General features: G+C 30.6%; 2 protein-coding genes across 2 annotated transcripts in view; one reads left to right on the forward strand and one right to left on the reverse strand.

Moving 5' to 3' along the window:
- The window catches only part of LOC145259105 (coiled-coil domain-containing protein 138-like), a 152,019-nt gene that overhangs the window by 117,567 nt on the left and 18,953 nt on the right, over positions 1 to 15,499 (reverse strand). The window lies entirely within an intron of this gene.
- On the forward strand, positions 1,558 to 8,854 carry LOC145259039 (uncharacterized). The gene is made up of 4 exons (XM_080116666.1): positions 1,558 to 1,615; positions 3,611 to 3,675; positions 3,955 to 4,093; positions 8,796 to 8,854. The coding sequence occupies exons 1-4, from the start codon at positions 1,558 to 1,560 to the stop codon at positions 8,852 to 8,854; spliced, it is 321 nt and encodes a 106-aa protein (XP_079972792.1).

The following is a 15,499-nucleotide window of genomic DNA, read 5'->3' on the forward strand; positions in this document are numbered from 1 at the left end:
TACCAGTAGCATATGACATGACCTGACATAACATACACATATACACACATACATACAAACACATATATACACATACATACTCACACATACATACAAACACATATACACACACATACATATGGTCCGTTTATGATGAGAAACAACAGACATTTAGAAGTGCCACATATACACATGCAGACATATCACAATACAACAGTGTACACTTATATAGACCTTCTCAGCAACACAAATAGGTCGCAAATATGTACACATGTATGTTTATTTAGTACTGTATATACGTGGATATATAAACACCAACCTACACAGCACTTGTACCAGACTTACGCTGTACTCACAGGGAGATACACAGAGCAAGATTTGTGCAGATACCTAAACTTCAGGCCTGCCAACTTTGGAAATGAGCCGTTCCATATAAGTTATCAAATTTAACAAATTTTCATTACTAATGATTATTATATTGTCCAATTTCTACTGTACACTCTTTAACCCTTATCCTTGAGTGGCCTCTTGACCTTGATAATGAGTTGATACCTATGAAAAAAAAGAAAAAAAAGAAAAAGTCCAATGTGAACAAGTTCTAATTGAATCGTCCCCCTAAGTAATCCAAGTTTCAAAATTCCCACTGTTTACTATGCTAAAATCACAATGACTAATGTATACCTATTAACCCTTATCCTCGAGTGGCCTCTGGGCCTTGATAAGTGGGGACACCCTCGTAAAAAAAAAAAAAAAAAAAAAAAAAAAAAAAATAGCCAGGCAGCAGGTACGGTCCAAAATTGTTTATGTAAACCGGGTGCACAGAGGCAAAGGTAAAACTTGCTGACATTAGGATTTGTTAAACAATGACGATATTTCAGTGTCTTTGTTTTTTTTTTTACTGTATGCATGTTTCTCTCTTTCTCTCTCTTTTAATGAGAAAAGAATTGTAATTCTATTAAACAGTTTTGCTGTGAGCGTCAACTGGGACAGATGCATGAAGCTTTGGATCTGTTCACAGTCAGCAACGAATGGGTCCCAAAGGGTCTCCAGTTAAATAGGCTCCTTAATTGTTAAAATAAAGAAAATAAAAGGCATGTGTTGTTCTCTATTTCATACAGCGTTCAATTTCAATATAGAGGTCCCTGTCATCAATGCTGATAACACCCTGCCAGTGATGACATGGGCTAAAGGCTCAGAAAAGAGATCCACCAGCAGATGTAGCTGACACCGTATACAACCCCTTAGTTTAAAGGGGATGTTCCTATCGTTTCATTGTGTTTAATATTCAAGAAACTGGTTGCCGTACCCAGGAACTAACATCTGTTCTAGAGACATCCTCATGACATGGACAAATCAAGTAACTCTCTCTGGCAAACGATAGTAGAATACTGTGATTTTCACAGGTGTAATTGTTGTTTTTATGGGTGTGACTGCGATTTTCATGGGTATAACTGAAATTTCATGGGTATAAATGAAATTTTCATGGGTATAATTGAAATTTTCATAGGTATAATTGAAATTTTTATGAATAGTATAATTGCAATTTTCATGGGTATAACTGCAATTTACATAGGTATAATGCCAGTTTTCATGGGTATACCTGCAATTTACATGGGTATAACTGCAATTCATATGGGTATAACTGCAATTTATATAGGTATAATTGCAATTTATATAGGTATAATTGCAATTTATATAGGTATAATTGCAATTTATATAGGTATAATTGCAATTTTCATGGGTATAACTGCAATTTATATAGGTATAACTGCAATTTATATAGGTATAACTGAAATTTACATGGGTATAACTGAAATTTATATGTGTATAACTGCAATTTACATAGGTATAATTGCAATTTACATAGGTATAACTGCATTTAACATGGGTATAACTGCAATTTATATAGGTATAACTTCAATTTATGTGGGTATAACTGCAATTTATATAGGTATAATTGCAATTTACATGGGTATAACTGCAATTTACATAGGTATAACTGAAATTTATATAGGTATAATTGCAATTTTCATGGGTATAACTGCAATTTATATAGGTATAATTGCAATTTATATAGGTATAACTGCAATTTATATAGGTATAATTGCAATTTTCATGGGTATAACTGCAATTTATATAGGTATAATTGCAATTTACATAGGTATAAATGCAATTTTCATGGGTATAACTGCAATTTATATAGGTATAATTGCAATTTACATAGGTATAATTGCAATTTTCATGGGTATAACTGCAATTTTCATGGGTATAACTGCAATTTATATAGGTATAACTGCAATTTACATAGGTATAATTGCAATTTATATAGGTATAATTGCAATTTACATGGGTATAACTGCAATTTATATAGGTATAACTGCAATTTACATGGGTATAACTGCAATTTATATAGGTATAACTGCAATTTATATAGGTATAATTGCAATTTATATAGGTATAACTGCAATTTACATGGGTATAACTGCAATTTATATAGGTATAATTGCAATTTATATAGGTATAACTGCAATTTATATAGGTATAATTGCAATTTCCATGGGTATAACTGCAATTTACATAGGTATAATTGCAATTTATATAGGTATAACTGCAATTTACATGGGTATAACTGCAATTTACATAGGTATAACTGCAATTTATATGGGTATAACTGCAATTTATATGGGTATAACTGCAATTTATATAGGTATAACTGCAATTTATATAGGTATAACTGCAATTTATATAGGTATAACTGCAATTTACACAGGTATAACTGCAATTTACATAGGTATAACTGCAATTTATATAGGTATAATTGCAATTTACATAGGTATAACTGCAATTTATATAGGTATAACTGCAATTTATATGGGTATAACTGCAATTTACATAGGTATAACTGCAATTTATATAGGTATAACTGCAATTTACATAGTTATAATTGCAATTTACATGGGTATAACTGCAATTTATATAGGAATAACTGCAATTTATATAGGTATAACTGCAATTTACATGGGTATAACTGCAATTTATATAGGTATAACTGCAATTTATATGGGTATAACTGCAATTTTCATGGGTATAACTGCAATTTACATAGGTATAATGCCAGTTTTCATGGGTATACCTGCAATTTATATAGGTATAACTGCAATTTATATAGGTATAACTGCAATTTATATAGGTATAACTGCAATTTATATAGGTATAATTGCAATTTTCATGGGTATAACTGCAATTTATATAGGTATAATTGCAATTTATATAGGTATAATTGCAATTTATATAGGTATAACTGCAATTTATATAGGTATAACTGCAATTTTCATGGGTATACCTTCAATTGACATGGGTATAACTGCAATTTATATAGGTATAACTGCAATGTATATAGGTATAATTTCAATTTTCATGGGTATAACTGCAATTTACATAGGTATAATGCCAGTTTTCATGGGTATACCTGCAATTTATATGGGTATAACTGCAATTTATATAGGTATAACTGCAATTTATATAGGTATAATTGCAATTTACATGGGTTTTACTGCAATTTACATGGGTATAACTGCAATTTATATAGGTATAATTGCAATTTATATAGGTATAACTGCAATTTATATAGGTATAACTGCAATTTATATAGGTATAACTGCAATTTTCATGGGTATAACTGCAATTTATATAGGTATAATTGCAATTTATATAGGTATAATTGCAATTTATATAGGTATAACTGCAATTTATATAGGTATAACTGCAATTTTCATGGGTATAAGTGCAATTTATATAGGTATACCTGCAATTTACATGGGTATAACTGTAATTTATACAGGTATAACTGCAATTTATATAGGTATAATTGCAATTTTCATGGGTATAACTGCAATTTACATAGGTATAATGCCAGTTTTCATGGGTATACCTGCAATTTATTCGGTTATAACTGCAATTTATATAGGTATAACTGCAATTTATATAAATATAACTGCAATTTATATAAATATAACTGCAATTTATATAGGTGTAACTGCAATTTACATGGGTATAACTGCAATTTATATAGGTATAATTGCAATTTTCATGGGTATATCTGCAATTTACATAGGTATAATGCCAGTTTTCATGGGTATACCTGCAATTTATATGGGTATAACTGCAATTTATATGTGTATAACTGCAAATTATATGGGTATAACTGCAATTTATATATGTATAACTGCAATTTATATAGGTATAACTGCAATTTATATAGGTATAACTGCAATTTACATAGGTATAATTTCAATTTTCATGGGTATAACTGCAATTTACATAGGTATAATTGCAATTTACATGGGTATAACTGCAATTTACATAGGTATAATGCCAGTCTTCATGGGTATACCTGCAATTTATATGGGTATAACTGCAATTTATATGGGTATAACTGCAATTTATATGGGTATAACTGCAATTTATATGGGTATAACTGCAATTTATATGGGCATAACTGCAATTTATATAGGTATAACTGCAATTTACATAGGTATAATTGCAATTTTCATGGGTATAACTGCAATTTACATAGGTATAATGCCAGTTTTCATGGGTATACCTGCAATTTATATGGGTATAACTGCAATTTATATGGGTATAACTGTAATTTTCATGGGTATAACTGCAATTTTCATGGGTATAACTGCAATTTATATAGGTATAACTGCAATTTACATAGGTATAATTGCAATTTATATAGGTATAATTGCAATTTACATGGGTATAACTGCAATTTATATAGGTATAACTGCAATTTACATGGGTATAACTGCAATTTATATAGGTATAACTGCAATTTATATAGGTATAACTGCAATTTATATAGGTATAACTGCAATTTATATAGGTATAATTGCAATTTATATAGGTATAACTGCAATTTACATGGGTATAACTGCAATTTATATAGGTATAATTGCAATTTACATGGGTATAACTGCAATTTATATAGGTATAATTGCAATTTATATAGGTATAACTGCAATTTATATAGGTATAATTGCAATTTTCATGGGTATACCTGCAATTGACATGGGTATAACTGCAATTTATATAGGTATAACTGCAATTTATATAGGTATAATTGCAATTTTCATGGGTATAACTGCAATTTACATAGGTATAATGCCAGTTTTCATGGGTATACCTGCAATTTATATGGGTATAACTGCAATTTATATAGGTATAACTGCAATTTATATAGGTATAACTGCAATTTACACAGGTATAACTGCAATTTACATAGGTATAACTGCAATTTATATAGGTATAATTGCAATTTACATAGGTATAACTGCAATTTATATAGGTATAATTGCAATTTATATAGGTATAACTGCAATTTATATGGGTATAACTGCAATTTACATGGGTATAACTGCAATTTATATAGGTATAACTGCAATTTACATAGGTATAATTGCAATTTACATGGGTATAACTGCAATTTATATAGGTATAACTGCAATTTATATAGGTATAACTGCAATTTACATGGGTATAACTGCAATTTATATAGGTATAACTGCAATTTATATGGGTATAACTGTAATTTTCATGGGTATAATTGCAATTTACATAGGTATAATGCCAGTTTTCATGGGTATACCTGCAATTTACATAGGTATAACTGCAATTTATATAGGTATAACTGCAATTTATATAGGTATAATTGCAATTTACATGGGTATAACTGCAATTTATATAGGTATAATTGCAATTTATATAGGTATAACTGCAATTTATATAGGTATAATTGCAATTTACATAGGTATAACTGCAATTTACATAGGTATAACTGCAATTTTTATAGGTATAACTGCAATTTATATGGGTATAACTGCAATTTACATAGGTATAATGCAGTTTTCATGGGTATACCTGCAATTTATATAGGTATAACTGCAATTTATATAGGTATAATTGCAATTTTCATGGGTATAACTGCAATTTATATAGGTATAATTGCAATTTATATAGGTATAATTGCAATTTATATAGGTATAACTGCAATTTATATAGGTATAATTGCAATTTTCATGGGTATACCTGCAATTGACATGGGTATAACTGCAATTTATACAGGTATAACTGCAATTTATATAGGTATAATTGCAATTTTCATGGGTATAACTGCAATTTACATAGGTATAATGCCAGTTTTCATGGGTATACCTGCAATTTATTCGGTTATAACTGCAATTTATATAGGTATAACTGCAATTTATATGGGTATAACTGCAATTTATATATGTATAACTGCAATTTATATAGGTATAACTGCAATTTATATAGGTATAACTGCAATTTACATAGGTATAATTTCAATTTTCATGGGTATAACTGCAATTTACATAGGTATAATTGCAATTTACATGGGTATAACTGCAATTTACATAGGTATAATGCCAGTCTTCATGGGTATACCTGCAATTTATATGGGTATAACTGCAATTTATATGGGTATAACTGCAATTTATATGGGTATAACTGCAATTTATATGGGTATAACTGCAATTTATATGGGCATAACTGCAATTTATATAGGTATAACTGCAATTTACATAGGTATAATTGCAATTTTCATGGGTATAACTGCAATTTACATAGGTATAATGCCAGTTTTCATGGGTATACCTGCAATTTATATGGGTATAACTGCAATTTATATGGGTATAACTGCAATTTTCATGGGTATAACTGCAATTTTCATGGGTATAACTGCAATTTTCATGGGTATAACTGCAATTTATATAGGTATAACTGCAATTTACATAGGTATAATTGCAATTTATATAGGTATAATTGCAATTTACATGGGTATAACTGCAATTTATATAGGTATAACTGCAATTTACATGGGTATAACTGCAATTTATATAGGTATAACTGCAATTTATATAGGTATAACTGCAATTTATATAGGTATAACTGCAATTTATATAGGTATAATTGCAATTTATATAGGTATAACTGCAATTTACATGGGTATAACTGCAATTTATATAGGTATAATTGCAATTTACATGGGTATAACTGCAATTTATATAGGTATAATTGCAATTTATATAGGTATAACTGCAATTTATATAGGTATAATTGCAATTTTCATGGGTATACCTGCAATTGACATGGGTATAACTGCAATTTATATAGGTATAACTGCAATTTATATAGGTATAATTGCAATTTTCATGGGTATAACTGCAATTTACATAGGTATAATGCCAGTTTTCATGGGTATACCTGCAATTTATATGGGTATAACTGCAATTTATATAGGTATAACTGCAATTTATATAGGTATAATTGCAATTTACATGGGTTTTACTGCAATTTACATGGGTATAACTGCAATTTATATAGGTATAACTGCAATTTACACAGGTATAACTGCAATTTACATAGGTATAACTGCAATTTATATAGGTATAATTGCAATTTACATAGGTATAACTGCAATTTATATAGGTATAATTGCAATTTATATAGGTATAACTGCAATTTATATGGGTATAACTGCAATTTACATGGGTATAACTGCAATTTATATAGGTATAACTGCAATTTACATAGGTATAATTGCAATTTACATGGGTATAACTGCAATTTATATAGGTATAACTGCAATTTATATAGGTATAACTGCAATTTACATGGGTATAACTGCAATTTATATAGGTATAACTGCAATTTATATGGGTATAACTGTAATTTTCATGGGTATAATTGCAATTTACATAGGTATAATGCAAGTTTTCATGGGTATACCTGCAATTTACATAGGTATAACTGCAATTTATATAGGTATAACTGCAATTTATATAGGTATAATTGCAATTTACATGGGTATAACTGCAATTTATATAGGTATAATTGCAATTTATATAGGTATAACTGCAATTTATATAGGTATAATTGCAATTTACATAGGTATAACTGCAATTTACATAGGTATAACTGCAATTTTTATAGGTATAACTGCAATTTATATGGGTATAACTGCAATTTACATAGGTATAATGCAGTTTTCATGGGTATACCTGCAATTTATATAGGTATAACTGCAATTTATATAGGTATAATTGCAATTTTCATGGGTATAACTGCAATTTATATAGGTATAATTGCAATTTATATAGGTATAATTGCAATTTATATAGGTATAACTGCAATTTATATAGGTATAATTGCAATTTTCATGGGTATACCTGCAATTGACATGGGTATAACTGCAATTTATATAGGTATAACTGCAATTTATATAGGTATAATTTCAATTTATGTGGGTATAACTGCAATTTACATAGGTATAATGCCAGTTTTCATGGGTATACCTGCAATTTATATGGGTATAACTGCAATTTATATAGGTATAACTGCAATTTATATAGGTATAATTGCAATTTACATGGGTTTTACTGCAATTTACATGGGTATAACTGCAATTTATATAGGTATAATTGCAATTTATATAGGTATAACTGCAATTTATATAGGTATAACTGCAATTTATATAGATATAATTGCAATTTTCATGGGTATAACTGCAATTTATATAGGTATAATTGCAATTTATATAGGTATAATTGCAATTTATATAGGTATAACTGCAATTTATATAGGTATAATTGCAATTTTCATGGGTATAAGTGCAATTTATATAGGTATACCTGCAATTTACATGGGTATAACTGTAATTTATACAGGTATAACTGCAATTTATATAGGTATAATTGCAATTTTCATGGGTATAACTGCAATTTACATAGGTATAATGCCAGTTTTCATGGGTATACCTGCAATTTATTCGGTTATAACTGCAATTTAAATTGGTATAACTGCAATTTATATAAATATAACTGCAATTTATATAGGTATAACTGCAATTTACATGGGTATAACTGCAATTTATATAGGTATAATTGCAATTTTCATGGGTATAACTGCAATTTACATAGGTATAATGCCAGTTTTCATGGGTATACCTGCAATTTATATGGGTATAACTGCAATTTATATGGGTATAACTGCAAATTATATGGGTATAACTGCAAATTATATGGGTATAACTGCAAATTATATGGGTATAACTGCAATTTATATAGGTATAACTGCAATTTATATAGGTATAACTGCAATTTACATAGGTATAATTGCAATTTACATGGGTATAACTGCAATTTACATAGGTATAATTGCAATTTACATGGGTATAACTGCAATTTACATAGGTATAATGCCAGTTTTCATGGGTATACCTGCAATTTATATGGGTATAACTGCAATTTATATGGGTATAACTGCAATTTATATGGGTATAACTGCAATTTATATGGGTATAACTGCAATTTATATGGGTATAACTGCAATTTATATGGGCATAACTGCAATTTATATAGGTATAACTGCAATTTACATAGGTATAATTGCAATTTTCATGGGTATAACTGCAATTTACATAGGTATAATGCCAGTTTTCATGGGTATACCTGCAATTTATATGGGTATAACTGCAATTTATATGGGTATAACTGCAATTTATATAGGTATAACTGCAATTTACATAGGTATAACTGCAATTTACATAGGTATAACTGCAATTTACATAGGTATAACTGCAATTTACATAGGTATAACTGCAATTTACATAAGTATAACTGCAATTTACATGGGTATAACTGCAATTTACATGGGTATAACTGCAATTTACATGGGTATAACTGCAATTTACATAGGTATAACTGCAATTTACATGGGTATAACTGCAATTTACATGGGTATAACTGCAATTTATATGGGTATAATTGCAATTTACACAAGTATAACTGCAATTTACATGGGTATAATTGCAATTTCCATGGGTGTAACTGCAATTTCCATGGGTGTAACTGCAATTTTCATGGGTGTAACTGCAATTTTCATGGGTGTAACTGCAATTTTCATGGGGGTAACTGCAATTTCCATGAGGTAACTGCAATTTCCATGGGTGTAATAGCAATTTCCATGGGTGTAACTGCAATTTCCATGGGTATAACTGCAATTTCCATGGGTGTAACTGCAATTTCCATGGGTGTAACTGCAATTTTCATAGGTGTAACTGCAATTTCCATGGGTGTAACTGCAATTTCCATGGGTGTAACTGCAATTTCCATGGGTGTAACTGCAATTTCCATGGGTGTAACTGCAATTTCCATGGGTATAACTGCAATTTTCATAGGTGTAACTGCAATTTCCATGGGTGTAACTGCAATTTTCATGGGTGTAACTGCAATTTTCATGGGGGTAACTGCAATTTCCATGAGGTAACTGCAATTTCCATGGGTGTAATAGCAATTTCCATGGGTGTAACTGCAATTTCCATGGGTGTAACTGCAATTTCCATGGGTGTAACTGCAATTTCCATGGGGGTAACTGCAATTTTCATGGGGGTAACTGCAATTTTCATGGGGGTAACTGCAATTTCCATGGGTGTAACTGCAATTTTCATGGGGGTAACTGCAATTTCCATGAGGTAACTGCAATTTCCATGGGTGTAATAGCAATTTCCATGGGTGTAATAGCAATTTCCATGGGTGTAACTGCAATTTCCATGGGTGTAACTGCAATTTTCATAGGTGTAACTGCAATTTCCATGGGTGTAACTGCAATTTCCATGGGTGTAACTGCAATTTCCATGGGTGTAACTGCAATTTTCATAGGTGTAACTGCAATTTCCATGGGTGTAACTGCAATTTCCATGGGTGTAACTGCAATTTCCATGGGTGTAACTGCAATTTCCATGTGTGTAATAGCAATTTTCTACGAGTGTAACTGATGTTTTTCAAATGTTCAACTTTTTCATTGGAACTGAAGGATATACTAAATATTGTTTTGAATGGTTTGGAAGTAAAATTATAGTAAGATAATTCTTGGAAAAATTATCATGTTTTCGATGCGACACCCAAAGTTTCCAAAGAAGGCCTACACTCATACTGTGTACATATATCTACATTTTTATGTATACATACATAAAACAGACGTTTTGTTAACCCAATGAGATTGTCGCTTTTTAAAGCTAATGATTGAAACATCTCCATGGATGTGTCACCCATGTACATGTTGTAGAAATAAAAGTATTAATATAAATATATATAATATAGCTTTTTATATCTTGATGTCTTGATAAATCTCCCTTTAAAGAATCCTTTGATATTTCTGTAATCCCCTCTTCCTCTCTCTCTCTCTCTATATATATATATATATTAAATTAATTATTTTTAATACCTACAGACACTAGTGTTCCATCGTTCCGGAATCATCAGTGCAGGAAATTACGATTGCCACTGGTCATGGGATTCGAGCCCGCAATGAAGCCATGTCTGTCTCCATTTGCAAGAAAAATAGCTGCAGGCCACCGTCAACCATAACGATATTCAAGTGAATTTAAACATTTCTAAAGGCATAAACATTATTGAATGTCAATCTACAGTGATTGAACGACTTGGAAGTCATGACCTTACACATAAGCCAATTGATCGACTTTTCATTCACAGTGCTTAACTTATATAGTAATTTATAAAATATATATGGCGATTAAGCTACACTGAATATTCCGCGTTTCATCCACTCTAGGACTCTTCAGGCTTTCCAATGAATGATAAAAAAATATAAAAATTGAATAAGTCTTTTATATATACTTTCGTATATCAATTTTATGTGAGTAAATTAAGTAGTTATATATATATATATATATATATATATATATATATATATAATTACTCTATTAAGCGCTATTTAACATATTATATATATGTATATATTTATATTTATTAAAATCATTCATAATTTTTGAATTGAAAATCAGTTTCAAAAGGAAGAACAAACAAAATCGATAAATTGTACGATCGTTTCGGAAACAATGTTTTTATTGAGACAGACAATAAGTCTTGAACAATAATTTTATCATTTGATTTCATAAAACAAAGTCTCCGCACCAGCAAAAAGATTGGGTGGAGGTTTAAAAACACCAAAAATAAAACTAGCATTTTTTAAGTAAGGCAGATATATCTGGAAAATATTTAAAATATAAAGAAAAAAAGTTACTTATTTTGATTTTGATAAACAAAATAAAATAAAATAAAATAAAATCGGGTGGAAAAGTAAGGTTAAGAGGGAATATCTTTTACATTTCTAATAAAAATTTATATACTTTTTATTCACCCGCCTTTAAAGCCCGTAAGTATCATAGTCAATCCATTCATTGGCGTTTTGTTAAATGTCATTTATGAATGGTTGAAATGGTGATATATATATATATATATATATATATATATATATATATATATATCATAATTATTTTTAATACCCACAGACACTAGTGTTTCATCCTTCCAGAATCATCAGTGCAGAAAGTTATGATTGCCACTGGTCATGGGATTTGAACCCCACAATGAAACCATGTCTGTCTCCATTTGCAAGGAAAATAGCTGCAGGCCACCGTCAACCACTACGATATTCAAGTGAATTTAAACATTTCTAAAGGCATAAACGTTATTGAATGTCGATCTACAGTGACTGAACGATGGGAAGTCGTGACCTTACACATAAGCCAATTGATCGACTTTCCATTCGCAGCGCTCAACTGTTAAGAAACATGCTTCTTAAAGGGGTAGAAATAATTGTGTATATATATATATATATATATTATGAACTGCTTTTGTTTGATTAATAATAGGTTCGTGCAAACATAATGTCGTTTATATATATATATATATATATATATATATATATATATATATATATACTAGTATGGGTGCCCGGCGTTGCTCGGGTGTTTGGAGGTGTGTGTTGAGCAAAAAAAAAAAAAGTGATAGTAGGAAGGCACGCTCGAACCCGTATCGCAAAGGAGGAAAAGAACGTGAAAAAAAGTGACTTTTTGCTGTTACGACCACTGCCAAACTGGAAGTGACGTAGGTTTAAATTAAGGCTAGACAATCGAAAAGAGGGGATGACTTTCGAAAATATCGGCGAAAAAGGCGACCCCTCCTTGTAGAAAAGTGCCCAGTTGAGGGTGAAGAAATTAATGTTTTTAGCCAATTTTTCGGTATTCGTCATCTGAAGGGTCGATCTTCAAAACGATACTGATCTTGTGAAAATCCGTCGCTTCTGTCGAAAGTTTTAGATAGACATACTAACACACGTACATAGATTTATATATTTGTAGCTCAAATTTTCAACCCAAACCGATGAAAAAACTTGCCCTATCTCTGAATACCCTTTATGTAAAATTTCAAATGTTTAGACCAGAAATTGTCTGAGTAATTTGGTAGAGACCGCAGAGGTCAATTTTTTTTTTTTAGCTTTGACCCCTATTATGCCCCCTTAAAATTTATTGTTTTGGGTTTAAATCAAGTTATTAAGTTAGATCCATGTCCAAAGAACCTATATCTAAACTTTCAATTGTTTATACCCAAAATTGGCGGAGGAGTTTGGTAGAGTTCTCAAAGGTCAAATCGTTGAACTTTGACCCCTTCTGATTAGAAAGATTTTCCCAAATCTCACTACCCTCTATCTTAAATTTCGAGTCTGTAGACTGAAAATTGACAGAGTTATTGTGTAGGGAAATGTAGACAGACAGACAGACACTTTCACAGATATAAAGATATATATAGTCTTATAAGTTTTTTAACCATTAAAACTATATAAAAAGCTTATTTAATTTTTATATTTATTTATCATTTGTTGGAAAACTATTCAGTCAGTAAGTCGTTTAATCACCTGCAATCGCTGCATCAACTTGCTTTCTTGAATTCACAATTGTCCTAATATTATTTCAGGGATCATCAGTTGTCTATCAAACTGCTGCAGGGATTTTAAAACAAAACAGTACATTAAATTCTGGCTACTCAGCAGTGTTGATAAAACACCACCTCCCTTAATCACAAGAACAAAAAAAAAAAATGTTCCTAATACTGGATCTAGTTTCTTGCTCCGGATTAACTTGGCTAACATATTCATACTATCAAAAAATGTCTTCCTTACTTGTGATACTCATCATTGTCTCCTAATTCAAATTTTCATTTACCAGTCTGTTGTATTCATACAATCTGGATTTATCTATTATACTATTTATCGCCCCCTATGACTTTATTTATATATTTACATTCTTATTTACTTGTTAAAAATATATAAAAGTTAAAAATATATAGATACTAGCATTTCAGCCCGGTGTTGCCTGGGTGTTTGGAGGTGTATGTTGAGCAAAAAAAAAAAAAAATTGGTCAATTTTTTAAACTTTGACCCCTTAAAATTTATTGATTTGGGCTCAAATCAAGTTATTAAGTTAGATCCATGTTCAAGCAACGTATATATAAAATTTAAAGTGATTAGACCCAAAATTGTCGGAGGAGTTTGGTAGAGTTCTCAAAGGTCAAATCGTTGAACTTGGACTCCTTAATCGCCAAATTTCTGGCCGAAAACCGATCACATAGATTTTCGCAAATCTCAGTACCTTGTATATCAGATTTCGAGCCTGTAGACTTAAAATTGACAGAGTTATTGCGTAGGCAAATGTACACACACAGACAGACACTTTCACAGATATATAGATATATTTATTTTATTGCTAGCAGCTCAGCCAGGCTTTGCTCAGGCCCTATGTACTGTTCATAACTTTATGTGCATATGTGTATATATATACATATATATATATATTTGTAGTCATTGACATACAGTCCTGTTTCGTTGTATCACAACTCATCAGTGCCGCTAGACTAGCATCTCTCCCAAGCCAAGGATTGAACCTAGAACCGTCGTGTTGACAGTCGGCGGTTTTCCCACTCGACCATGGAATTGACGCCCGTAAATAACTCGTCGGAATGTCTATTTAAATAGACACCCGCCACCACCTTTAAAGTGCTCAAATCGTCTGTTCGTAAACAAACAAACAACGAGCTTTGCATTTTCAGCCAATTAAGTAGCGGGTGAGATTATTTACGACAGTGCTCTACCCAAAGAGGGGGGCTTTTTAAAATATATTTCTAGTCATCGATATGCATTAAAAAGTTCAGGTCACCTACACCTAAAATTTCAAGTGTTTCCACCCAAAATTGGCTGAATAGTTCGCTAGTGACAGCAAAGGTAAAATCTTTTGAACTTTGACTTTTTAGCAGGCAAATTTTTTGGCCAAAAACTGATTAAAAAGCTTGTCCTATGTCTGAATACACTTTATGTAAAATTTCAAATGTTTGGACCAAAAATTGGCTGTGTAATTTAGTACAGACCACAGAGGTCAAATTTTTTAAAACTTTGACCTCCTTAACGTTTATTGTTTTGGGCTCAAATCAAATTAAAAAGTTTGATCCATGTCCAAGTAACCTACATCTAAAATTTCAAGTGTTTAGACTAGGCACCGCCAAAACTGGGGGAGCAAGTAAGTACTTTTTGGCGGACCGTCTTTTTAAAATCTACCAAAAATCAGGTAATTATCCAATCA

The sequence above is a fragment of the Euprymna scolopes genome, chromosome 34, assembly GCF_053919585.1.
Source record: "Euprymna scolopes isolate OS-2025 chromosome 34, ASM5391958v1, whole genome shotgun sequence".
Classification (NCBI taxonomy): Eukaryota; Metazoa; Mollusca; class Cephalopoda; order Sepiida; family Sepiolidae; genus Euprymna; species Euprymna scolopes.

Coding starts and splice junctions, on each gene's coding strand:
- LOC145259039 (XM_080116666.1), top strand. CDS start 1,558: ATGCCAGTTTTCATGGGTATACCTGCAATTTACATGGGTATAACTGCA. Junction 3,676..3,954: donor TAACTGCAATTTATATAGGT/ATAATTGCAATT, acceptor ATAGGTATAACT/GCAATTTATATAAATATAAC. Junction 4,094..8,795: donor TATATCTGCAATTTACATAG/GTATAATGCCAG, acceptor CAATTTACATAG/GTATAATGCCAGTTTTCATG.